The sequence below is a fragment of the Crotalus tigris genome, unplaced genomic scaffold (assembly GCF_016545835.1).
Source record: "Crotalus tigris isolate CLP2741 ecotype Arizona unplaced genomic scaffold, ASM1654583v1 scf7180000018340.3345759, whole genome shotgun sequence".
NCBI classification, from domain to species: Eukaryota; Metazoa; Chordata; class Lepidosauria; order Squamata; family Viperidae; genus Crotalus; species Crotalus tigris.
In genome coordinates, this window is record NW_024096953.1 from 2,412,927 (window position 1) to 2,439,665 (window position 26,739).

The 26,739-nt window shown below is 40.8% G+C and overlaps 1 protein-coding gene across 2 annotated transcripts in view; it reads right to left on the reverse strand.

The window, feature by feature from the left end:
* SIK2 (salt inducible kinase 2) overlaps nt 1-26,739 on the reverse strand; it is a 51,881-nt gene that overhangs the window by 23,132 nt on the left and 2,010 nt on the right. For both annotated transcript variants that reach the window (XM_039350583.1, XM_039350582.1), the window contains exons 2-3: nt 17,877-17,993; nt 12,817-12,880 (exon numbers count right to left, since the gene is read on the reverse strand). In XM_039350583.1, coding sequence (XP_039206517.1) covers nt 12,817-12,880; nt 17,877-17,993 — 181 coding nt within the window. The remainder of the gene's footprint in view (nt 1-12,816; nt 12,881-17,876; nt 17,994-26,739) is intronic.

A 26,739-nucleotide genomic window follows, 5' to 3' on the forward strand; every position in this document is an offset into this window, starting at 1 on the left:
GTCCGCAAGTCCTAAAAGGGCCAGGTTTGAAGACCCCCTGCTCTTTAAGATGGTTTATTCCAGTGTTTCTCAACCTTGACAATTTTAAGGCATGTGGACTTCAACTCCCAGAATTCCACAGCCAGCAATGTTGGCTGTGGAATTCTGGGAGTTGAAGTCCACATGCCTTAAAATTTCAAGGTTGAGAAACACTGGTTTATACAGACTGGGTGGATGCAATCTCCAAAGTTGAAAAAGTCATGACCTTCTATGGTTCTGTGTGGGTGTGTGCATATGCGTGAGTGAGTGAGTTTCTTCAGAAGTGGACAGTTATCACAGCCGCCTAGCAGCTCCACCGAGAAAAAAGAAAAGGCAGGGGGGAAATCCAGGTTTGTGTTCACAACATGCCAGCGGAGGAAAGAAAGGTCATTTCTAAGGCCCTTGAGAAAACACCGTGGATTATTTCTAATTGCTTTCGAAAGCAATTTTGAGAGAGAACGATTTGCAGAACGCACTTATAAAATGAAAAGGCACTTTGTTCTTTTCAAGCATACTTAATTAGCTAGGCTGGGGGGGGGGAAGAGAAATTGAAAGTCTTTTTTTAAAAAAGAAGAAGAAGGAACGGGGAGGGAGAGAAGAGAAATTGAAGTATTTTTTTTTAAAAAGATACATACATACATACATACATACATACATACATACATACTGCACCAAACTGCAACTCCCCAGGAAGAGATCAAAGAGGCTGATTTTTTTTCCCCAGCATAAACAAAAGGAGATGATGTAACCATGGATGCCAGCCCCGCTTGCCTTTGCAATAATCTCACCGTCAGATCTGATTAGTGGTTTTACTTACAGATTTCAGACAAACGGGTTATGCAATTACCATACACCAAAGAAAGTTGGCCTAGAATTCTCCTTTGTCAATAGGGTCAAGTTTGGGGCAACCCCTCCCCAAAAAAACCTCTAACAGGCAGTCCTGTTGGGATAGGGATGATAGAGCGCTCCCCCATTTTGTATTCCTTCTGATGTTTGTTATTTATGTGATGCCTTGCAAAGTGACTTGTGTGTTGTGTTAGTTTTTGTACAAGGTGCAAAGGGTAAGGAAATCAGCGCTGAGCCGACTTCCCCAGTAAGAGGATCTTTAAGGGCTGAATTTGGTCCTTTTGGGGAAGTTGATTAACTCACCAGTGTAATGTTTTTTAATCTTAGCAGCTTGAAGACGGGTGGACTTCAACTCCCAGAATTCCCCAGCTCTGCTGGCTGGGGAATTCTTGGAGTTGAAGTCCACGGGTCTTCGAGATGCCAAGGTTGGGAAACACTGAATTAGTTTTTTTTTCTTGCTGTCTCCCATCCCGGCCATGCTTATTTCCTTTAAGAGAATAAAAAACCAGCTTTAAAAGAGGACCAGTATTATAAAGCAAATTTATGTACCTTGCTCCATAAGCCTTGCTTCATGCCTTACACAGGTGAATTCCCCCCTGGTGAATGACCGGATCAGATAGGTGATCCAAAGTCATGCCGTGTGTGTGTGTGTGTGTGTGTGTGTGTGTGTGTGTGTGTGTGTATGATGGCCCCTAAAAACTTCCATGGAGCAGCCTTCTCCTTGAAGGTCAATGAGTCTCTATCCTGCTAGCCTTCCAAAAAACATTTCGGACCTGGCTCCCTCCCGCCAACCCCTCAAGTGCTGGGGTGAAATGAGGTGGACGAGAGAGGATTTAACTATGGACTGGACAGGTAATCCCCATTTAATGCCTAGGCAACATTATGATAGCACCTGAAAATGTGACTTATGACTGGTCCTCAGACATATTTATTTATTTATTTATGAGACTTTAAGTGCAAGCACTCTCTAAGCGGTGTACACCAGTAAGCAATGTATATCTATATTTTACATTGCCCCCAACAATCTGGGTCCTCATTTTACCTACCCCGGAAGGATGGAAGGCTGAGTCAACCTTGAGCCGGTGAGATTTGAACCGCTGACCTGCTGAACACAGTCAGCTAAAGTGGCCTGCAGTACTGCACTCTAACTGCTGCGCCACCTTGGCTCATATGACTGTTGCAGTGTCTCCACAGTCACAGGATCAAAATTTGGGCACAAGGCAACCAACAACTATTGCTAAAATAGTGTGGATTCATTTCCCCAATTTTTTTTAAAAAAATGGTGATGATCATTAATGTTTTCCTAAGTTTGAAGAATTATCATCATCATCATTATCATCATTATCATCATCATCTTTTATTCATTAGACATGAATCTCAGTTAACTGAACATTCAAATTGGCTGGTGCTGTAACATTGCTGGAGTTATTGCAGGAAGCTGCAGTTTCTTGCTGTATTTTGCAAAGTTTTTGGACATAGTTCCCAGTGCCCCAATGACAATGGGTATCACTGTTTCACGTTTCATCCGTAATCGCGCAGTTTCAATGGCCAGGTCGCGATATTTTGTAATTTTTTTCCAGTTCTTTTTTTGACTCTGGCATCTTCTGGTACAGTTATATCAATCAGCTGTACACTTTGGTTCTCTATAACTGCGATATCTGGCGTGTTGTGTTCCAAATGGTGATCTGTCTGTATTCAAAAGTCCCACAAGATCTTCACCCTCTCATTCTCAACAACTTTTTCCACTCTATGTTCCCACAACTTTTCAGACACAGGCAAGTTGTAGTTTTTACACAACGCACAGTGGATTAATTTAGCAACTCGGTCATGTCTAGCTTTGTGATCAGTTTGTGCGATTTTGCTGCACTCACAGATGATGATGATGATGATGATGATGATTCCTCTCTTGCAGTATGACTTGGTCTATTCGGAGTTTTCTTCCTTGCAAAACCTGTTTTTGTTAGCAATCTGACTTTCCAAGACAGGGAGGTCTGTGTAAGCTGTGAGTCTGTCTCCTCCAAGAGTCCTCTAACAGCTTGCTAAGACTTTGTTTGTTTGGGGCCCAATTGCAACGACACATATGATGCTACTGCAGCAACCAACCATTCAGACAGTTTTTCTTTTGAATCATCTCTGAGCTCTCTTTGAGAAGAAAAGCAGATTAAAAGAGTGCCAGTCTGATTTTAATTCCTACAGGCAGGCTGAAAACAGTTGTATGTCGAGAAGGCTTTTGAATTCAGGGATGGGATAAATATACCCGATAAAGTAATTGTAAGACCGTTGAAAGGACAGAGATATTCAATCAATATGTTTCTGTCTCAGAAACATTCAGTCCAGTGTGTGGAGTCCCGCCTGCCCCAAACCACAGCAAACATTTACTTAACCTCTAATGTACATACACAACCAACGGAAAGCTACTTCCCTATTGTTGCCAAGAAAAAGACAGGGAGATGTCCACGGAATCAGCTCAAAAGACAAAAGGGGACGGAGTTAGCAGAGATGGCGAAACGGACTGCTTGATTAAAGAAAAAAAAAACCGACAATTACTTTTGTTTCGACTTGGAAACCGCTTCTGGGCTTTTTGCTTGAGGTGGAAAAAAATCAAACTTTGATTTGGAGTTTTACCGATGAAACAGAAATGGCTAGTTTATACTCTTATGTAAAAGTAAAAAGGTTTGAGGTTTGATGTCATTATCTTATTCTACTGCATCAAAGGGAAATCAATGCCTTTTCTTTCTTTCCCCCCCTCTTTTTACACTTTTCCCTTCCCTTTCTCCTCCCCTCCTGTTCCTATTATTTTCTTCTGCATTTTTGTATTTTATATTATAAACTAATAAAAAAATCTACAAAATCAACTCGAAGGAGTTTTTTTTAAAAAAACCTTTATGCATTGAATTGTGAGGTCTCCTATTTCTTCCATAAAAATTACAGGTAGAATTAAAGCTGGAATTGCAAGCAAGTCTGGAATGTGGCATTGCAAAGATTGAAATGAACAAGTTTGAGGAAAAACAAGACTGATATTTGGCTTAGCAATATTAAAAAATATTTTATCAGCATCCTAGTTTGTTTTATTTTTTTATTTTTAAAGAAGCCTTCACTGGGGATACAGTTGCTGGGTGTGAACTTGCGGCGTTATTACAACAGTGCAGGATTTTTGACCAAAGCCAGCTAGTTGCTACTGTTCACAAGAGGCTGTTGACAACACCAGCTGGGCCTCCCTCTAAGAAGATTTGGGAGGACTGACTGGATAATAATAATTTAAGCAGCAGCTTTTCCCCAGGGTGACAGCTCACCGATCACGGAGGAGAAACATAGCCCATAAACCACCAAACTCCACAAAAGATTTGATAGCTTTGTGTGCAGAGAAAACATCTCTTCAATCACCCTGCATATTGTGTGTGTGTTGTTGTTGTTGTTTTTTAAGGGGGGGGGGGAGGAACTGAATGTCTTCCAGGATAGGTCATTCTCCCAAATGAGGCAGTTCCTAATAATCAGAAGAAAGACCTGATAAAAATGTAAGAAACAGACAGAACCTGGAAATAGCAGGTTATCAGGATGCACTTCTCGTAACTGCTGATATATAAGTAGTTACAACCATTTGTTTAGTGACCTTTAGGCGTTAAAGCGGCACTGAAAAAAGTGACTTACACCCAGTCCTCAGACTTACAACCATTGCAGCATCCTTACAATTGTGTGATGAAAATCTGGGCACTGGGACCCGGAATTATTCATGACCGTCGCAGTGTCCTGGGATTGGGGGATGGCCAAGCTTCCCAGCTGACAATAATAATAATAATAGTAGTAAAGTTGGAAGGGACCTTGGAGGTCATCTAGTCCAACCCCCTGCTCAGGCAGGTAACCCTATACCATTTTGGACAAATGGCTGTCCAGTCTCTTCTTAAAAACTTCCAGTGTTAGAGCATTTACTGCTTCTGGAGGCAGGTTGTTCCACTGATTCATTGTTCTCACTGTCAGGAAGTTTCTCCTTACTTCTAGGTTGTTTCTCTCCTTGATTAGTTTCCATCCGTTGCTTCTTGTCCTGCCTTCAGGGGCTTTGGAGAATAGCTTGACTCCCTCTTCTTTGGGGTAGCTCCTGAGATATTGGAAGACTGGTATCATGTCCCCCCTCTCCTTCTCTTCATTAAACTAGACATACCCAATTCCAGCAACCGTTCCTTATATGTTTTAGCCTCCAGTCCCCTAATCATCTTTGTTGCTCTTCTCTGTACTCTTTCTAGAATCTCAACATCTTTTTTACATCGTGGTGACCAAAACTGGATGCAGTATTCCAAGTGTGGCCTTACCTTCAAGGCATTGTAGAGTGGTATTAATACTTCCAACAAACAAAGTCAATGAGAGAAACCTGATTCGCTTAACGGCCATCTGATCCACCTAACAATGTCAAAAAGGTTGTAAAACTGGGCATGGCTCGCCTAACCACCGCCTTGATTTTGCCAACAGAAATTCTGGTCATAAGTCAAGGACTTATGCAGGGGAGACGTGGGGATCTATTTTGCCATTTCTCACTAGTGACCACCACTCTCAACGATGCGCCAATCTTTCTGCACAAACCTTTGGAACATTATCCTCAAAGCAGCAGCTGTCATCTCCCCCTTTCTTTGCCAAATAATTGCCCCGTGCCCGTAGGTCACACTTGACCTAGAGTCTCCTTAAGTCACTTTAATTGGGGTAATTCAGAAGAACTGGAAACCACCTCAGTTTGAAACAGAACAATAGCTGGAATAAACAGATCTTTCACTTGGAAATAAGGCAATTTCCTGTCCTGCTTAGAGCAGCACCATCTCGTTTCCCATTCGCAGAAATCCGAAAGTGGAGAATTTGAACCAGGCTGATATCCCAGGGATTATGACTAAACAGGAGTCCAGTCCAATGAAGATATCAGGATTTTCCTTTCTCAAGAATTTCCAAAGTTCTCTCTCCCCCCCCCCTTATTATTACACTACGTATTTGCCATCTAGGAAATCCTGAGAAAAAGTTAAAAGGAAACTGAGCATAGAAAATTTAAATACGTGTACAAGGCCCTTGGCAGACGAAGCTGCTCTGGAGCCTCTTTATGTGCTGGGAATGTGGGTGGGAAAAAGGATCACAAGTGCCTCAGGGAATCACTTCATTTACGGGGCCTTCTGACCCTATTACTTTTCTTTCGTTGCTGGTAGGTAATATGGAGGAACCACGAGAGTTGCAAGCCTTCAAGGGAAGGCTGGATGGCCAAACTGCCTGGGTGAAGTCCATGCTTTGTTCAGCGCCAGCTTGACTCAAAATTCAAGCTTCGGCAAGAAAGAAAAGCCATTTAATTTAGCGTACTTGGTACAGATTATCGCTAAGATTAATAATCAGATTTTATGAAAGCAAGCAACTTTTTAAGAGGCTCCAAAGGCCTCTGGGGCTTGTGACCCAGCCACAGACACAGCCTGTAAGGCCTCTCCTGTTTCACACGCTAACAGCATGGAAAATTTGACTTGCCGACTCTATGCTATTTAAGGAAGGAAAAGAACAACAGCCAGAATCAACCAGAGATCAGTGTTTTTCATACTTGGCAACTTGAAGAGGTGTGGACTTCAACTCCCAGAATTCCCCAGCCAGCACTAATGTTTGAAAAACATTGCATTAGAAGAACAAGGGTTAAGATATGGCCCTTAACTCATGATTTAGCCAGGAGAGGCTATGTCCTGTGGCCTTATATTCTTTATAAAAGACTCTGGGGAATATCACAAACCCTTGGGGAGCAAGCAGAGGCACAGGTAAAGAGGACTTTAAAGGAGAGTAACAATAACAATGATAGAGTTGGAAGGGACCTTTGAGGTCTTCTAGTCCAACCCACTGCTCAGACAGGACACCCTGTACCAGGGGTTCTCAACCTTGGCAACTTTAAGCCTTGTGGACTTCAACTCCCAGAATTCGTCAGCCAGCTTTGCTGGCTGAGGAATTCTGGAAGTTGAAGTCCACAAGTCTTAAAGTTGCCAAGGTTGAGAACCCCTGTCCTATACCATTTCAGATAAATGTCTGTCCAACTTAAAAACTTCCAGTGTTGGAGCATTCACCACTTCTGGAGGCAGGTTGTTCCACTGGTTAATTTTTCTAACTGTCAGGAAGTTTCTCCTTAGTTCTAGGTTGCTTCTCTCCTTGATGAGTTCCCATCTGTTGCTTCTTGTCCTGCCTTCAGGTGCTTTGGAGAATAGCTTGACTCCCTCTTCTTTGGGGGCAGCCCCTGAGATATTGGAACACCGCTATCATGTCACCCCTGGTCCTTCCTTGAGGAGATCCTTGAGCTGCTATTGTTACTTTCCAACAGAATTAGTGGGAGAAATACACAACCTGGGCTTAAGTGCTTTGTATTTACATAGCCTCCTCCAACTATTTGCTTTCTGGACATGGTATCAATACAGATGTGGTACCGTGCCTTGCTTAGCAAAGGGTACATTTGGCAAAACACGGCCCCTGGGTCCAGAGGCTCTTCTCTGATACCATGTTAGATAAATGTAATATTAAACCCAGTCCAGGTTTTGTTTTCCCTCTCCTTATCAGTTCTGAATGTTGGCTCCCGGGAGGAAGGCAATCAGACAAGGAGCTGAGGTCACCAAAAGAAACCCTCAAGTTATAACAGAAGAGGCTGATAAAAGTGACCTTATGCAACCAGGTCTTGGTGCTTAAGTGGCCAAGGAGGCACCGGGGCGGGAGAGCCCCAAAGCTTCGTTCAGAGTGTTAAACATGTGACAAAACGCAGGAGTCCATGTCACGTGCTCTTACAACAAGAAAGGTGGATTTAATATAAACCCAGCTAACTCGGTGTTGACGGAAAAAAGGAAACATTTCACTGACAAAAGGCAGGTCTATTATTTATTTCTGCTGATTTTTATTATCAACAGTGTCCCTATTCTGGGCTCTTATAAAATGTCTTTGTGCACATGTTGCTAATCTACATTCAAGGCAATGGAAAGCCTACTTTTCGTGGTTAAGCTGTTGAGAAAAAAAGCAAATGACAGAATGACAGAACTGGAAGGGACCTTGGAGGTCTTCCAGTCCAACCCCCTGCTCAGACAGGAAACCCTACACCATCGCAGACAGATGTTTGTCCAATCTCTTCTTAAAACCCTCCAATGTTGGAGCACCCTCAACTTCTGGAGGCAGGTTGTTCCATTGGTTAATTGTTCTCACTGCCAGGAAATTCCTCCTTTGTTCTAGGTTGCTTCTCTCCTTGATGAGTTTCCATCCGTTGTTTCTTGTTCTGCCTTCAGGTGCTTTGGAGAATAGCTTGACCCCCCCCCCCTCTTCTTTGTGGCATAAATGGCTGTGGGTAGCCTCTTTCCAAAGCCAAGGCACTGGGGAGCAAGTTTGGAGGCATCACCCAAGGTTTCCACCACCTCGTTCTCCAATCTCATCACCACAAGGCAAATACATTGAGTTCCAGCTGGTCTTCTAGCTTTCACCACTACCTTATTGCCATTAAACTAGAACTTCCTTCAACCAGGAAATTGGTTTGCAAAGTGCCTCAATCACAGGTGGTCCGGACCGACTTACAACCATCCGTTTAAAAACTGTTTGAAGTTACAAGGGGACTGAAAAAAGTGACTTAGGACCCGTTCTTCCCTGACAATCATGATGCTTTCCCCACAATCATATGACCAAAATTTGAGCTCTGGCAACTGGCAGGTATTTATGGCGGTTGCAGCATCGCAGGGTCACGTGATCCCCAGCTGGCTTCCGTCATGCAAAATCAATTCGCTTAATAACAGCATGATTCATTTAAGAACCGCAATGATTTGCTTAAACAATCATGGCAAAAAGTTATAATAATAATCACCTCACTTAGCAATGGAAATTTTGGTCTCAACTGTGATTGTTAAATCAAAGACTACAGCAAAGATAGCAATTGAACAATATTATCTTTTCACACCCTCACTGTGATTTTCCCTTTTCCAAAATATTTCATATTGATCAGCAAGGAAACAGTTACGGGTCTGAGGCTGACAGTCTGCTAACTGATATTTATGCTAATTCTACCCTGTTCCTGGAGGATGTAATAGTATTAATCATTATCAATATAACCTTGAGGGGTTTTTTTAGACAATAATCCACCTAGCCTATTGGTCTTTTTATGGTTCCCCCTCTCTCTTCAGTTCTTTTGTATTTTTTTTAAAAATAATTTATTTGCATAGAAAGAAAATGCCCATTTTTTCCTAAAGCAACCCTTTTAGAGTTGAAACTCTTTCTAAAAGGTTTAAATAAGTTTACAAGTGATATTTTATGCAAAACTCTGGCATTCTGAGCATGGCTCTGCATATATATATATTTAATACCGGGAAGACTTCTGATTCACATACATTATGTATGTAATTAAAAATATATGCAAATGCAAATGCACATCCAAAATCGATTCTTTGGATCGTGGCCTTTGACTTTCAATTTAAACATTACTGGGCATGGAAGTTCTTGTGGGAAATCTTTAACATTCTTAAAAGAGGCCACATTTGTGAAAGCAGGTGGATTTTGCAGTGTGTGTGTGTGTGTGTGTGTGTGTGTGTGTGTGTGTGTGTGTATACACACACACACACACACACACAGGCCTCAACGTATAACCCTCTATTTAGTGATCTTTCCAAGTTACAACGGCACTGAAAAAAGTGACTTACAACTGATCCTCACACTTATGACCGTTTGACGCATCCGAGGGTCAGCTGATCACCATTTGTGAGCTTCCCAGGCAGCTTCTGACAAGCAAAGTCAATGGGGGAAACTAGATATGACTAACGATCATGCGATCCACTTAATGTCTGCAGTGATTCGCTTAACAGCCATGGCAAAAAGGTTGTAAAATCGAGCACAACTCTAGATGTTTATGTTCGAGCAGGGATGTCATTTCTGCTTGCTTGTGTGCAATGTGCTGGACTTAAGTTATGTTCTATTCAGCACCGCAATAAGTTCGAAATAGTGGAATACATTACTGATCCTTAACCTCAGCAAGTAAAACTGCCAGTGTAGAACAGGATATTACAGATTATACCAGAGGGGCAGAATTCAGAAAAAAATTCCTGCAGAAAGAAGCTGGCCATAAATAAATAATTTTTTTAAAAAACCCACTGATTTTGTTCTTGCACGCAAGTTGATGCCTCAGTGAGGAATTTTCCTCTTAAAGAGATTTCTCTTGAGCCCTGGAAATAATGTACAATAATGCAGCCAACAGAACATAAAAAAAAAAAAAAAAGGCCAGGCTCTTCAGGAAACAGAAAACTGTGAAAGCACCAAGGGTCTGCTTTGTCTAAATGGTGGAACACAGAAAGGCTTTAAAAAATGAGCAGAACAATAATATTTATCCACGAAGGATAATTAAATGGTACAAAACCATGGGGCCACCATGCCTTCCAGGAAATTGACATCTCAGAGCAGCAAGGCCCATGGATGAAGAAGTGAAGCACGACAAAAACAGTCCAAGCCACTGTTTCTCAACCGTGACCCCTTTCAGAGGTGCCACCTTGGCTGGGGAATTCTGGGAGCTGAAGTCCATTCATCTGAAGATGACCAAGGTTGAAAAAAACAGGTCTTAACCTCTCCCCATTTTATGCTCACAGAGAATGGGCTGAATTGGGCACGGGAGAACATTCTCCGAATCAATCATGGTGACATGGCAGATACCTCCAAGAATTCTCATTGGCTTCTCTCTTCTCGGGAGGGTTTGGAGCCACAGAATGCTCGTTCCACCATTTGAATTTTATCTCAATTTATCTTCTGCAGAAGCTGGGCCAAGGGATGGATTAGACCCAAGGACATGGAAGACAACTCACCCTACCAGGAGACCAAAGTCTTCTGTTCTCCGAGCTTGGTGGTTTCTGAGCTTGTTGTTTATCAACAAGGTTATCAACCTAGATAACATAATCAGTAGCTCTGATGATGTTACCCAGTTTGGTAATGAAATGTCTGCAAGAAAACCATCAAGCTCAGAAACCACAATACAGCCCTGAGCAACACATCCTCTCTTCTGTCGGGACCAAACTCTTGCCAGCCACTTGTCTATCAGTAGCCCCACACAAATTCTTCCACCATTAATCTAGCAAAGCCTCAACGCTATTTCAAAATAGAAACCAAGAGTGCAGCCTGACTATTAGTCATCCTCTGGATTTTGTGTTCTGAAACATCCTAACACAAGAAGTACCCAAGGAAATGTGACATTGGAGGAAGTCACCCTGAGCTAAACAATCTATCACGTGTCACCTTTTGCACAACCCAACCACAGGACTGGCAATCTTATCCAACCACAACTCAAGATAAAGCTGGCTAATTAGATTAAAGACAGCCTTTACATTTCAGCTCTTAAAAGATTTCTACGGTTGGCTTCTTACTGCCTAGTCCTTTGCAAACCTTATCTGGTTAAACACTCCTGGGGTATTCTGATTATTTTGGTGACACACTGGGAACCTTCAACATGTTCTTTCTCTAATGTGATCTCATAAATGCTGTCATCGACCAGCAATGCCCTTCGGCAGTGGTTTCTCAACCTTGACAACTTTAAGATGTGTGGACTTCAGCTCCCAGAATTCCCCAGGGAATTCTGGGAGCTGAAGTCCACACATCTTAAAACTGTCAAGGCTGAGACACGGAGTCCTTCGACACAGGTTTGACCATGAGGATTCCAAATAAGGACAAAATAATATCAAAGTACTTTGGTTTCCAAAGGAATTCCATGACAGATCTCACAATAGCCATTTGGGGGAAAAAATAACAACAACAGGACCATTGAGTGAGAGACTGCTGAACACACATGCATTAAAGGTTTTAGGCTATCTCAAAAGGTCTCAACAAGCCCAGTGGGTTTTTAACACGTTACAATCGTTAATTGACAAAATAATGTTTCATATATAGCCTGTAATTGCAAAAGTATCCCAGTTCCACACCTTCTCTCTTCCACTTTAAATCCTTCATCAGTTTGGCCACTTCAGACAACTGATGAAATGAATTATATCTCACAAAAATTTATATTTTTAATAAAAGGCATTAATCCGAAAATGTGCTATCTATTCCTGATTTCGATGACAAAAACAGGAAGAATCTGGGACTATCTTTTCAGGCTTTTTATTAAAAGGCACAAACTTATGAGATACAGCTCATTTCTCCCTTAAAATGATGACATCCCATAGCACTATGGAATTGTGCTAGTGAGATTACACACTACCCTTTTGCAGGTGTGTAATTTCAAACTTCCCTCCTGCATCTTAAGTAAAGGAGTGGAATAAATGTTTAAAAGCTATGCAAAACTCAAAAAAGTTGAACTTAGATTCCAAGAACATTTGCAGAACAGATTATTGCAGGACATGAGAAATTATTCTGGAATCCCAATCAATGGTTACTAATGATAAAAAAATAGTTTTGTTTTAACTGTTGATACCAGACAGCCAAAGTAAATTGTGTTCACAGTGAAATGTTTGCCATTTGCCCTAAAATATGGTTGGGATGTAGGGATCTGTGTTGTTAAGTTCTGGGTTGTCATCATCTTAGCCAACATTGGCAATAATCTAAGACAGACACGTCAAACTTGCGACGTCATGTGATGTTGTGCAACGTATCGGAGCTTGTTTGCCATTGCCGGCAATGGGGTGTGCGTGGCTCCGGTATGATGAAACCGGCCCGCGGGCCAGCAGTTTAACACCCCTGAGAAGGGAAATTGAAATTTATAAAGCCTGCAGATTCCCCTTCTCAAACAAAGCAAGCACCATCCCTGGAGAAATACTTACAGGGCACAGAGTGCCAATGGAAAGAGGAACCGTCTTAATTATGGGACTGGGGGAAATAATCTATTGTCCAAAATCCCTAATCTTTGTTTCTGGACAACTGAGCAAAGAAAAGCTCCTATTTTTAAGAGCAAAGATAATTTCCAAATTCATTACAGTACGCAGCTGCTGAAATAAACCAATGAGCTATTTTTATAGTCAGAAAACTTACCAAATATTTCTCCATTTTTGGCATATTCTGTCACAAGGTACAGCATGCTTTTGGTCTCCATCACCTGTGAATGAAAGAAATAAAACATCACTTTAACTGGCAAAAGGGGGGGGGGAGAAATTCCAAGAACTCTTGGAAGCAACTTTTTCAGTATTTTTCTGATGAAAATGAGACACTAGAGTTATCATTACACGTTTAAAAATTCTATTTTTTTTTGTAAAAATTTTTATTAATTTTTTTTCATCAACATATGTTAATTTTTCCAATCAACAAGTTGTCTGGAATTAAAAAATCTAAATTACTTCAAGAATTCAAAGGTGAAGGCAGGATGGAGATCAAGCTTTCCTAAATTGGTAATTAAAAGGAATGCCTCGTTACTGGAACACAACCAACCTTAAGATATATTGAGATTTCTCAGAATAAACTGTAAAATGTAGTCTGAAGGTTGTGGGATTTGAGCCAATGTGCTGAAGCAATAAGTTCTAAATTAGCAGGAGAACAAGTAAAATCCATAGTCCTGAATTTTGCATCTAGCATTTATTGTGTGATGCCAGATATAAGAAAACAATGCCAGATACTTTTAATCTTGAAGGCAAAGACAAGATAAATCACTTGGCACTGAAATGTTTAGATCTGTTTTCTGGGAAGATCTGTCTCATTAAACAATGCTCCAATGGCTTTTGCGCAAAATAGAAACACAAATAAGAACTGCAACAGAATTTCCGAAGTCTTGCAAGAACAGAATTTTCCTGTTGAGGGTTCCTGCCGGTCAACCATCTTCTTCTCCAGGATGTTATAATTTGGAGTGAGAAGACAGAAGTGGTCAACTGATGTATTTTAGACGAACTAACTGGAACAGAAACAATTTCTGTCTCCCAAATGTTTAAATACGAAAATGAAGGAATTGGATGGAGTCCACAAACGTTTATGCCAGAATACATTTATTTGCTTACATGCTATCACAAGACACTTCCAAGAACTTCAAATGTTTTTTTCCCAAATCGAATACAGACTGCAAACCCTCGTGGCGGAGTGAGAGATGCTGGCGTTAGTGAATAATCATCTCACTTAGAATGTTAAAAGCAGTTTGTTAGGACAAAGGAGAGACCAAAAACGCTTTTAATAAATGCAGAAAGTTGGAGAATTGAAAAGCTTGGAGAATTCTTCTTGGGCCTTGAGAAAGTTTGACGCCATGGCCAAAGTAATCTCTTGGTCAATGGGAGGAAACTCTGCAGCTAGAAGATGTGTAGCAATTCATACCCGGCCTCTTGATACACACAAATCAGCAAACTCTTCAACACAATTTCTTGGCTGAGATAAAGGATGGCAGCTCTTCACCATAGTTGCTTAGAAGAGAAGGGATCTGTCTGTCTGTCTGTCTATCTTATCTTATCTCATCTTATCTCATCTTATCTCATCTTATTTTATGTTATCTTATGTTATCTTATCTATCTACCTACCTACCTACCTACCTACCTATCTACCTACCTACCTACCTACCTACCTATCTATCTATCTAGGGTTAGGTACTGCAGGCCACTTTAGCTGACTGTGTTCAGCAGGTCAGCGGTTCAAATCTCACCGGCTCAAGGTTGACTCAGCCTTCCATCCTTCCGGGGTAGGTAAAATGAGGACCCAGATTGTTGGGGGCAATGTAAAATATAGATATACATTGCTTACTGGTGTACACCGCTTAGAGAGTGCTTGCACTTAAAGCGGTATATAAGTCTCATAAATAAATAAATAAATAAATAAATATCCATATCTATCTATCTATCTATCTATCTATCTATCTATCTATCTATCTATCTATCTATCTATCTATTTATCTATCCATTCTATCCTGTCCTATCCATCCCATCCCATCCCACCCATCCATCCATCCATCTAATTTCTACACTATCCCATCTCACCTAAGTAATTCTGGGCACTTTGCAAACAATACTATAAAATAATATAAAAGCATGACTAAAAGCATAGTTAAAAGAGAATTAAAATGCAAGATTAAAATTAATAAATGAAAAGTAAAAAAGAATCAAGAGTTAAGAAATCAACAAGGCCGAAAAGATTTGCATGAAACCCCATCCAACTCCTAAGCTGCGAGCCTTCTGCTGAATGTATTTATTGGTGAAATTATTGGAAGGATTTGGTTTATTGGAAGTCAAAGAAAGTCTCAACTACTCAGTAACAAAAGATGACTAAAAGAGTACTGTTGACAGCTAACTGCTTTTTCCAGAAGATCTCAGAGCGTGAAATAGTATTATGTTATTTTTTATGATCTGGATCATTCTCTCATTTCTAAATTCCAGCTCAAATAAGTCTGCTGTTCATTTTATAATATCACCATTAACTTTTTGATTTATAGCATACTGTCAATATTGAGACATGATTTAATAAAAGCGAACCACACAACTCACAAGCCAGACCTCTTCTTTAAATGGTGGGGAAATTTCTTTTTCTTGAGATTCAACATTTAATCCGGGTAATTTGTTAATGACATTGGGTAAACTAATAAAGAGAGTTCTAAGCAAGGCCTTTATGTAGATTTACAATGAATTGAATCCGATTGCTTCAGGTGGCTCATAGCACTGCTTCTGAAAAACTCTTGTCCATTTCACTGACTCATGTCTGGGATTTGTTCCTGAATTACTACATCCCCGTCAGTGCTTAAAACTTCTATATTTGAATTTTGGCTCAGTCCATGGTGAAGGTTCAACTACTTCCTACTTTGGTTCTACAATTGGCTGTCGTCATTTCAAACATCTGGTTGCCTAATGAGAAAGACTTGCCTTCAAAACCAAACCATTCTTTTTTGTCAGACAGATCAACAGGAGTATGGAACAAGTAGTGCTTAATTGTTAAAGGGGCATAATGTAGCTTTCCATATCAATGCAACATAAATTCCTGATTGCTTAATTTTTTGTGTGCCTACCAGCCGCATAAGATAAAAGATAATCAATGCTAATGGAATATGGTGCTCTAAACAAGGAAATTTCTAGGACGTTTACTTGATTGATGCTGAGATGAACCTCTTTTTTGTAGGACAGCATGGCTATATAAAAAGGCAATATTAAAGACGAATGTCACGCAGTCTATTTAAACTTTCAAACTTATTTAAGTGTCACAGCTATACAGCTTTACTGAATGAATTAGATTCAGTCTACAGAGAAGCCTAGACTCAGCCTGTGTGTGTGTGTGTGTGTGTGTGTATGTGTGTGTCGGCTAGATGACGTTTAGCATTAAGCATAAACAAGCCAAATATTTAATGCAGAGGAACAACAGTCACTGCTCTGAGAACTAAGGAAACTCTACTTTCCTACTCTTTAGACCAGGGGTCCCCAACCTTGGCAAAGCTGGCTGAGGAATTCTGGGAGTTGAAGTCCACAAGTCTTAAAGTTGCCAAGGCTGGAGACCCCTGCTTTAGACCAAAAGTAGGCAACTCTGGCCCTTTTATGACCCATGGACTTCAGCTCCCAGAATTCCTGAGCCAGCCCTGTATGGCTAGCTCAGGAGTTCTGGGAGTTGAAGTCCACAGCTTTAAAGGGGGTCACAGCTGCCCACCTTTAGACCATGAGCAAAAGTCAAGGATGAAGATGGAAGCAGGCAAATTACAGATTTTTGAAATACCGCCATTCACTCTTCCGCATTAGGAAATTGTGGAGTAGCGAATCGCTATACTTGAACATGCGGATGCAAAGCTATTCAGGTCAAACTGCAGATTACATAAACAGGATCATGTGAAAGATGAAGTCCCACTGATCCATCTGACCTTATGTTAGCCTCAAGTGACTCACTGCATTCCTAAAAGACTCTAAGCCAGGATTCTTCCCCAGTGTGGCTTGTTAGTAAGAAAGTGGGCTGATGAATGTTGGTTTCCTGCTCCCACTTTACTCTTTCTTCAAGCAGGGCCATATAAACTAACCAGCAACCAAAACATGGCCTATTGTTTCTCCTATAAGCCTGGGTTTAAACATTTCCAAACCATTTCAAACCACAGTTCCTTGAAGACCAACAATCTAGGAGTCAAACCATTCAGATATGTGATGGTTTACCCTGCAAGTCCTTGGATAGCATAGCTGTCCCTGCAGGTACAGTAGTGGCCAAAATTGTGGAAATCTTTTGGGAAAAGTGTATTTTTGAGGTTTGATGGCTAATAACACTTTTTTTGGGAGCAGTATCATAAAATTATATATCAATGGAAAGATAATTTAATCAAGAATGTAATGCAACAAAGTTTGTTCAATTATCTGTATAGTATTCTATGAAAAGTTATAGCCAAATAACCATAAAAAGGAAGCACAACTTGCTTAGGTTGATATCAGGTAGCTTTCCTTCATCTGATTGTAGCCAATGAGCATGAGTGTTTAGAGAGCCAGTCAGGTGTCATCTTGTTTTGGCAATGAGCCAATCAGATCACAGTAGGATTCAGTTATTGATGTCATGTATTGAAGCTGAGAGGAGGACATTTGTCAGTGTGTTATGTGATCGCTATCAAGTTGGTTAGGGTTTTTTGTGTTCTTTCATTCAGTGAGCTTGTAAAACATAATAAAATTAAAGTCATGGTGCAAAGAGTTGACTGGTCGCCCAGAAAGCGATGTAAAATAGTATTATCAAGTGAACAAGGCTACCGTTATAAAGAAATTAGAAGAAAAATTGGTGGAAACTTAACCAAAGGTGGCATTTCTACTGTACACTTTTCCCAAAAGGTTTCCACAATTTTGGCCACTACTGTAGAAGGAACCAAATAAGCACAAGTGTGCAACAATTTTAAACAATTTTAAACCCAGCTCCCCTTGGCTTTTGTGGCTGAAAGTCAAGGGAAGTTCAGGCTTGTGAATTAATGAATTATTCAAAGCCATACAGTTGTTCACATTCAAAAAGGATGAAGTATCTGAAGTATCAAATTGTTTCCAGATTTGTACACAGGGATTAATTAATTACTACTCAATAATTCAACCAACGGCAACCAGCCAAAGATAAATTCAGGAGCTGACTGGTAAGAAGGCTTGGTTTCCGTCACTTTTTAACGTTCAGATTTGACAGGAGAGAAGGTTACATACCTGATAAAGCTTGATAATATGTGGATGGTCCAGCATTTTCATGATCTGTACCTCCCGGTAAATTTTTTCCAGGTTCACAGAATCTAGCTGAGATTTGTCGATGATTTTTATTGCCACCTAGAAACATACAAGAGGAATGGATGATGTCAACCCGGCCTTGACAAACCACATCACCAAAGTGCAAAGAAACTGCACCCATCCAGTTTTCACTTGAGGGATGTATTGACTGTGCTCTAACACTAAAACACTGCATGAAGAAAAATCAAGGATTGGGGGTGGTGGTGAGTGGGAACAAATATTATATTGTATAAAATCCCATGTTTTGCTTCTGTTGACAGTTAGTTCCTAAAAGAATGGGATTCATACTCAGTGGCCAAGGCATTTCTCTGTAGCAACGTGTTTCAAAGACTTCTTCAACTCTCTTAAGCAGATTTTGAGAATATATGGGGAAAGTGAGGAATTACACAAGCAAACTTCCATTCCCATGAGACTGGATTCCCCTAATTTATCTCATTTTACTTTTAGTTATCCTGCTGTGGGAGAATGGGTGGCAGAACCTAGGGGCAGGGTGAAAAGAGGGACCAGCCTAGAATCCCTACACAGCCACAAGCAAGCTAAGTCCAATGTTCCTTGAGTGCTGTTGACACTTATCTAACTCTTAACAAGAGTTGACCACAAACTGAGAAGATCCTTGTGTGCAGGCTATAGCAATAAATCAGTTTAACTGAACCTTCACATGTGGGACCTGGTCTTTGGAAGTTGACACTTGCTTAGTGGGGATCTGCTGATTCATATTCAGGAGCATCCACTTTTATTTTGTTTGTATTAAAATGGAACAGAATGCTTGAAAGTGAGATTTAAGTATTCACCCTTATCTTGACAGCCAGGAACACAAAGGAGAGCAAACATTTTGAAGCTTATCATGGAAACGAAGGATAAGCAAGAAAGAGTCAGTTGCTGAGAAAGGAGTTAGAAAACAACGAGACATTTGCTTCACACCAAAAGCAACCTCAAAGGTTGCCCCTATTAAAAGTTCATGACTAATATATTGTACATTAGTCATATGTGGAACTTACACTCTCCAAGCTTTCAGGAGGAATCCCCCCACCTACTAATCCTCAAGAGATGATGGAAAAAGTTCTTTAATGTAAAACTAGCCTTTAAGAATGTGCAACTGGAAAGCAAACTCAGTGGAGCTGATTTATTGCAAGTTTCCTCATTTTAACTTTGATTAATGTTTTGGACACTTAAAAAAAAACTCATAGAGGTAGTCTTCGGTTTATGACCACAGCTGAGCCACAAATTTATGTTGCTAAGTGAGACGTTTGTTAAGTGAGTTTGGCCCATTTTACGACTTTTCTCACCACATTGGTTAAGGGAATCACTGCTGTTTTTAAATTATTTTGTTGTTAAGTGAAACTGGCTACCCCATTGGCTTTGCTTGTCAGAAGATCACAAAAGGGGATCTGGTGACCCCCGGGATGCTGCGACTGTCATAAATGTGAGTCAGCTGTCAAGCATCTGAATGTAAATCACGTGACCACGGGGATGCTGCAACAGTCGTTAAGTGTGAAAAATGGTCCCAAGGCACTTTTTTCAGTGCCATTGTAACTTTGAACAGTCACTAAATGAACTGTTGTATATCACCGTATAATAGCTTAGGGAAAGCTAAGCCACTTACAACACAAAAAAACACAATTCCACCTATCTACAAATCTGTGTATTTCCCCCACCCCCCCAAAGAGCCAAATCCATTTAAAAATTAAAATATATCCATGTTAAAATTAAAATGCAGTGCATTGTCAGCGAAGAATCAGGCAAGAGCAGAATGACCTCTAAAAAACCAGTATTAATTGTTTTCTCTCTGGCACACACACATCGGCGGACAGGCTTGGCTCACAATTACACAATGTGGTTTATTTAGTTTTCGCCTTATCAATCATCTGACTTTTCATTGTTGCTTTTCATCCAGACAGCGTTATTCCGACCTGTTCGGGTGCCCCTTTTTTGTATGTTGTACATCATATAGCCACATCTTGAAGATAGAAACAAAATGGCTCTAGCAGGCATTTCTCTACTCCAATATTAAAAGCTGCAATCATTCCTGAAAGAGGAATGGTGAAAATTTCTAGGCAAGTAAAGGAAAATCTTTCTTTGTGCTTCATATTTCATTGGCGTAATTTGCTGCTTGCAAGAACAGTGTAAAAACTATGAGCTACAATAAGCTTACTATAGCCTCTCCAGAATGTCTCAAGATTGTTAAGAGAGCTATTCTCATCCTTTTGGTTGAGGGCTTCCAAGAAGGCCCCATTGGCCCAATAGGAGAGTAAAAACTTTTTCTTAAAACTTTTTTAAAGTTTTGAATAAACATAAATAAGATGTTTACACCAGTGTTCCCCAAGCTTGGCAACTTGAAGATGGATGGATTTCAAGTTCCAGAATTCCCCTCTGGCTGATGAATTCTGGGAGCTGAAGTCCACTCATCTTCAAGTTGCCACGCTTGAGAAAAAGTGGTTTAACCCGAGCTTCCTCCTTCTAGGCATTTATTTTAGACAAATCTGGATTGTGTGCAGGACCTGTGCTAAAAAAGAGACTGTGAGGTACGGGGAGTCCTTGACTTACGATCACAATTGAGCCCCAAATATTCTGTTGTTAAGTGAGAATTTGTTAAGTGAGTTTTGCTCCTTTCTTGCCACTGTTGTTCTGGCTTAACAGATCTGGAACCACTGCAGTTGGTAAGTTAGTAACCCGGTGGTTAAGTGGATCTGGCTTCCCCTTTGACCTTGCTTGTCAGAAGGTCGCAAAAGGGACACTGCAACCGTCATAAATACGAGTCAGTTCCCAAACATCTGAATTTTGATCACATGACTCCAGGATGCTGCAACAGTCGTAAGTATGAACCAGTTGTCAAACGTCTGAATTTTGATCACGTGATCTTGGTGATGCTGCAAAGATTGTAAGTGTAAAGTCCTTTTTTTTCAGTCCTATTATCACTTTGAACGGTCACTAAACAAACGGTTGTTAAGTCAAGGACTACCTGTATTTTACATCTGTCCCCAAATATTCCCAGTCATGTTTTCTCTACGAACAGGTCTATCTGCGAGGGATTATTTTCCAAGTAACTGTCATCAGCAACCATACTGGGCAGTAAAATTCCACCCCAACCATCTGTGGAAACAAATTGGTGGTTTGAGGCAACAGGAAATTTATATCTCTTTTTTTTTTTTTTTTGCCTTATCGGGAAAGTCCTTCTATCACGAATCACACGGCTGGCTTACGGCTCCCAACGCTGCAAAGAGTTGTATATTGGGAACGGAAAGCAAGGAAACGGAAAGTCAATCTCTCTGGGAGAAGTATCAAACCCACACTTCTCTTGTTTACCCAACAGATAACCGGCTTATGAAAATGTCACAACATATAATTAAGAGGAGCAGGGCTTCCAAAGAAGACGTAAAGATGAATCACCAGAAAAGCCAGCTCTTATTAGAAATAGAATAGAAACTCTTATTCATCCCTGAAAATCTTGCATGCATCAAGGAAAAGGGGAGGGGAGAAGGCCCATGAAGCAGCTTGCACCATTTAGACAAAACACATCCACAAAGATGCAGAGACATTTGTAGAGAGAAACGAAACAGATGGACCCAGCTTGTATTTTGGCAGCAGCACATTTTTCTCCCTGTGCTATCAAATTATTTCCAAATAAAGTAGAATAAGGATCTTCTGTTCATTTTTGAACAAGGATATACCTTCAGAGAGGATGTCCCAAACTTGCCAACTGTTAAGACCTGTGGACTTCAATTCCCAGAATTCCCCTGGGAATTGAAGTCCACAGGTCTTAAAGTTGCCAACGAATGAAGGCCAATATATATGTCCAAGGATAATAATGTTGCAGGATCCAAACTGGGTTGGTCACTAAAGGCAGGCAGTTCAAATGCTGATAAAGATCTACAAGAATCGGAACTACTAACGGTCCAAGGCAATTGGCGGTAGATAAGAGTCGATAGAATTCAAGTTGGGCTGGATTTAGATCTTTTGTGGGCACGAAGGGATGCCAGACTGATGACGTGCTTGACCCCCTCCCTCCTTCGGACCCAGCCTGGTCATCTCCTACACTGTCACTGCATCACAACAACACCTATAAACTGAGGACCACATATGTTGTTAACTGACAAACAGCAGGTTTTCCCAGAGAAGGGGTGCAGGGAATTGAGAGGTGCTGCAGGCGAGCTAGTAACAGCAGCGGGGCGAGTCCTGGAAGTGCAGGCAGGAAGATGCGCTGGAGAACAAGATCCCTGGGACATTTCTAGTGGGGCTTCTCGGAAGAAAAAGCAGTGGGAGCAACTTAATGGACCTTCCCTATTGGCTCCCCATTGACTTAGGGAAGGTGAACAATGGTGACTGTGTGTTTGTGCAGACACCGCAACTTTGCAGACCAGCCGCAAGTCTTTCTCCTTCACAGCCGTCTTAATTTTGAACGGTCGCTGAATGAATGGCTTTCAATCGAGGACAACCAGTATAAACTGGATGAAACAGGTGAGTTTTTAAATTCATAACAAGAAAAAAAGGAAATCACCTAAGCCAGTATTCAAAATGAAAAAAGTGTAGATCTGAACCAAGAATCAAACAGCCTAGACTCAGAGAGTGACTGGATGGAGGCAATGGATAAATTGCCGGAATAAATAGTCTAAAAGTGCTGCCATCGCACTCCTGCTATTCAACTTAAAATACCGTTTAAATAAAATGTATAATATTTCTCTAGCATTTTGTATGGCTGGAGCCAAAAGTAAAAACTTCAGAACCTAAGAGAGAGATTTTAAAAACGGGGAGATGAGCAAATTTTGCTGTAAACTTTGCTCAGATTTCAGAGCTAATCCATCTCTCTGCCACTCCTTCATCCACTCCTCACTATATCTATGTGTCTGTCTGTCTATCTGTCTGTCTGTCTGCAACATAACAGTTCTAAACAACGACAAAAGAAATTTCTTCTGAAAGTCTGCAAGCTAGGCAGCTCTAAGAAGTTCACTTCTCGGTAAGTCAGACGTTTCACACCAAAGCCAGTGTGGTCTATTATTCCACAAATTCTTCAACTTCTGAAACTGGAAAAAGAATTCTATGCTAAACTAAGGCCAAAGCATTCTGATTACGATCAAATCTCTTTTGACTTTCTCTCCAGGTATTCTACTGTACACTAGGCCTTCAATCCACAGCTCAAGACCTTGCAGAAGACCTGGCCACCAAGTGATATTTCTACATTTTTTTTTTAAAAAAAGCAACCTATCAAGTTCATACAGGGCTTCAATATACTTTAGGTTTCTTTTAGAAAATCCTGCTGGACATCAGTAAAACTCAGCTTGGTAAAACAGCAAAAGCTATGACTTTTTTTTTTATATACCTGCGATGCAGTACCAAGCTTTTACACCTGAAACATTAGTGGGCCTTCATAATCTAAATCAAGTTTAGAAACTGGTTAATCCAAACAAGACTCCTATGCTTTAAAAGCTCTCTTGTTTAAAACTTGGCATACCATGAACCAATTTCAAACTTTCAGTATTAAAACTGGGTTTTTAAAACCAACTATAGTTAATTCCCAACCCTGGAAGCCAAAAGACAGAAGTTTCTGAATTTTGTTTCTTGACTGCATGGGTTAAACGTGGGCCAGAACATTTATGAAAATTCATTTCGGTCCACCTCATCCCAGACTACTATTTAAGATGACATAGCAACATTCTTCTTGTATATAAGACAAGGCTAAATGAAGCAGTGCGTAACTTTAAACACCACGTAAGCTCTGCTCCATTCCGGGCAGAGCAATTAAAAGTGTTGTGTGATTTAATGCTCAAATTCTACTTGAGTGGGAATTCAACATTTGAAACGAAGCATGCCAACAGAAAGAAGAAAAAAAATCCCTACTTAAGAATCCTTTATTTCTAAAGAACCAATGGACCCAGAAGGAACATCACAGTAAGGAACATCATGGCAAGCAGAGAGAGAGAGAACAGTCTCTCCTTAGGACTACAGAATCAGTAGGAAAACTTCCCTGTTCTGTTCTTCCAAAAATATTCAGCTCTGATGGATTCAGCTTTAGGGGCCTGCACTAGAGCAACAGGCTATAAACCAATTTATTCATTAGCTTTATGCCTTGGCTAAAGGCACCACAGCCACAAATTGCTATTTAACTGCCAGAGCTCCTAAAAGGGAAGCCCTGATTAAACTGCATGGAAATGCCAGAGAATTGTTCTTTCTTGACACGATTTTTTTCCTGAATGGAGGAAAGATATCTATATGAGTTCTCACGAATGGAGTGATGCTGTCGGGATTTTAAACGTAATTATTTATTTAAAGAACTTATATACCATCAGTTTCAACAAACTGACCAGCATCTACTCAATCTTTGTTTGGGTGTTGATATAGAAAGCATTAATTTGTCTTCGAGAATTTTTAAAAACCCACCGGATATCTCAATTTAATACAACTGCTTTGTTTATTTAACACAGCCACCTATTTATCCAGCAAACTACAGATAGTTCTCGACTAACTTAACAACTGCAGTGATTAACTTAGCAACGGTGGCAAGAAACATAAAACATAAAATTTATGTTGCTAAGTGAGACATTTGTTAGGTGAGTTTTGCCCTGTTTTACGACCTTTCTTGCCACCGTTGCTGAGTGAATCACTGCAGTTGTTAAATTAGTACCATGGTTGTTAAGGGAATCTAGTTTCCCTATTGACTTTGCCAGTCAGAAGGTCGCAAGAGGGGATCACATATTCCCAGGACATTGCAACCGTCGTAAGTATAAGCCAATTGCCAAGGGTCTGAATTGTGATCATGTAACCATGGGGACGCTGTAATGGTCGTAAGTGTGAAAAATGGTCGTAAGTCCCTTTTTTCAGTGCTGTTGTAACTTTGGTCACTAAATGAGCTGTTGTAAGTTGAGGATGACCTCTGTATGCCCCCCAAAACCCTCACAATGAACTTAACAAACCGCCTGCATTTCTGAAACGGGGTCCTTAAAAGCAAAATTATTCTACCGATGACGAATTTCAGAGAAAGGGCTTTGCGTTCTGCGGAAAACCACACCATTAGCATGATCAAGGTGTGATTTTGACGATAGTTAACGAGTGGAACCACAAAGCTACTTCCCCAGCTGGTCCAAACAGTTAAGGGCTGGCTGAGACAATCCATCCATGCAGTGTACAACAGTCACACTTGGAAGATGTGTCTACAGATTAGGCCCAGGGCATGCCTTCAGAGAATTTTCCTGCTAGACACAAAAAAAGTGAAGTTTGTCAAAAGCTGGTCTCGTTCTCCTTCCTTCGTCTTGCTTTCCAAACAAGAAAACATCATCAGCTAAAGAAAGACAGAAAGGGTGCAAGATTAGAACAGGCCTAGACTAGCTGATCTCCTTTGCTGGGATGGCAAAAGAGAGAAATTATGCATCCCATTGTATTCTCAGCTACTGGGGGGGGGGGGGTAGGAAAGCTGCAAGGACAAAGGCCCAGCAGTGAAAAGGCGGATTTGTGCCATCTAAGAGGAGTCAGAAAACAGAAACTGCTGGGGAAACGAGCCTGATTAGCAGTTTAAAACTTGCATGGTTTGTGGTTATCTGCTTGTATCTCCAAAGCTGAAGTCGTTGTTAAAAATCTCCTGGATGAGATTTATTTTCAACTTATTTTTGTTATGAGATTTATCAACTTATTTTCCAAAGCACCAGAAGGCAAGAGAAGAAGCAACGGATGGAAACTAATCAAAAGAGAGAAGCAACCTAGAACTAAGGAGAAACTTCCTGACAATGAGAACAATTAACCAGTGGAACAGCTTGCTCCAGAAATCGTGGACACTCCATCACTGGAGGTTTTTAAGGAGAGACTGGACACCCACTTGTCTCAAATGATATATGGTTTCCTGCTTGAGCAGGGGGTGGAATACCTCCAAGGTCCCTTCCAGCTCTGTTCTGACTGAATCCTCAGAAAGTTATAGCACCTTCCTATTCCCCCCCCCCCCAGCCCTGGAAGTTATCCCATTTCTCAAACGGATTTCTTGAATTTCCTCTCCAAAAAGGATCATAAATCCCCACCCCTTTATTCCTAATTCCAAATCTCTTTGAAGAGCAAGGAAATAACTCTTCACCATTCTACCACGGAGGCTGGTCCTGCCAGCTCATGGCCCTCTTAATCCCATTTTCCTTCAAGCTGGTTCATCTCAAGATCCCCCCCAAGGAACCCCGTTTTCAGAAACATCAAGATGCTTTCTCCATCTCAACCCATGACCTCGTTCTCACAACTATTGCTCTCCAGTTGTTCCTTCCTTCATCTTTTTGGCAGCTGATTCTAAAACACCACCACATCTCCAGAATATCATTTCTGATTCCCCCCAAGATTCCTCACTTCTGTCCTTTTTGGAAGAAACTCTTTCAAAGTATAACCTTCTGAAGAACATCCTGGATCACCTCCGTTTGAGGCTTCCCAATATCTGTGGATCTTCCATGGGAGGATGCTTTAGCTTGTCACTCTTCTACCCTTTTCCTTCCTTCCTTTTGAAGGGTTTGGAATAGCGGCTTCACTAGAAACCATCCCTGGATGGTGTATCTATACATTCACAGTGGTTTTTCCTAATAGAGCTCTTCAGAAAGAGAGGCCAAGAAGATGCAGAAATCAAACAAAGAGGAGGCCTTTTGATCTTTGAAGGATGTCTTCCTGAGGACTTTCCTTTTGGTCATGTCCGTACACAAAGTCTCTGAAATATATTCAGCTGCCATGAGAGAGCATTGTTCCCACTCATCTATAGCCTGTGGGAACATCCTAATTATTTAGAGATGGGGGAAAGAGATCAGGGATCCTCCAATTTCACAAAGAACACCCTCTC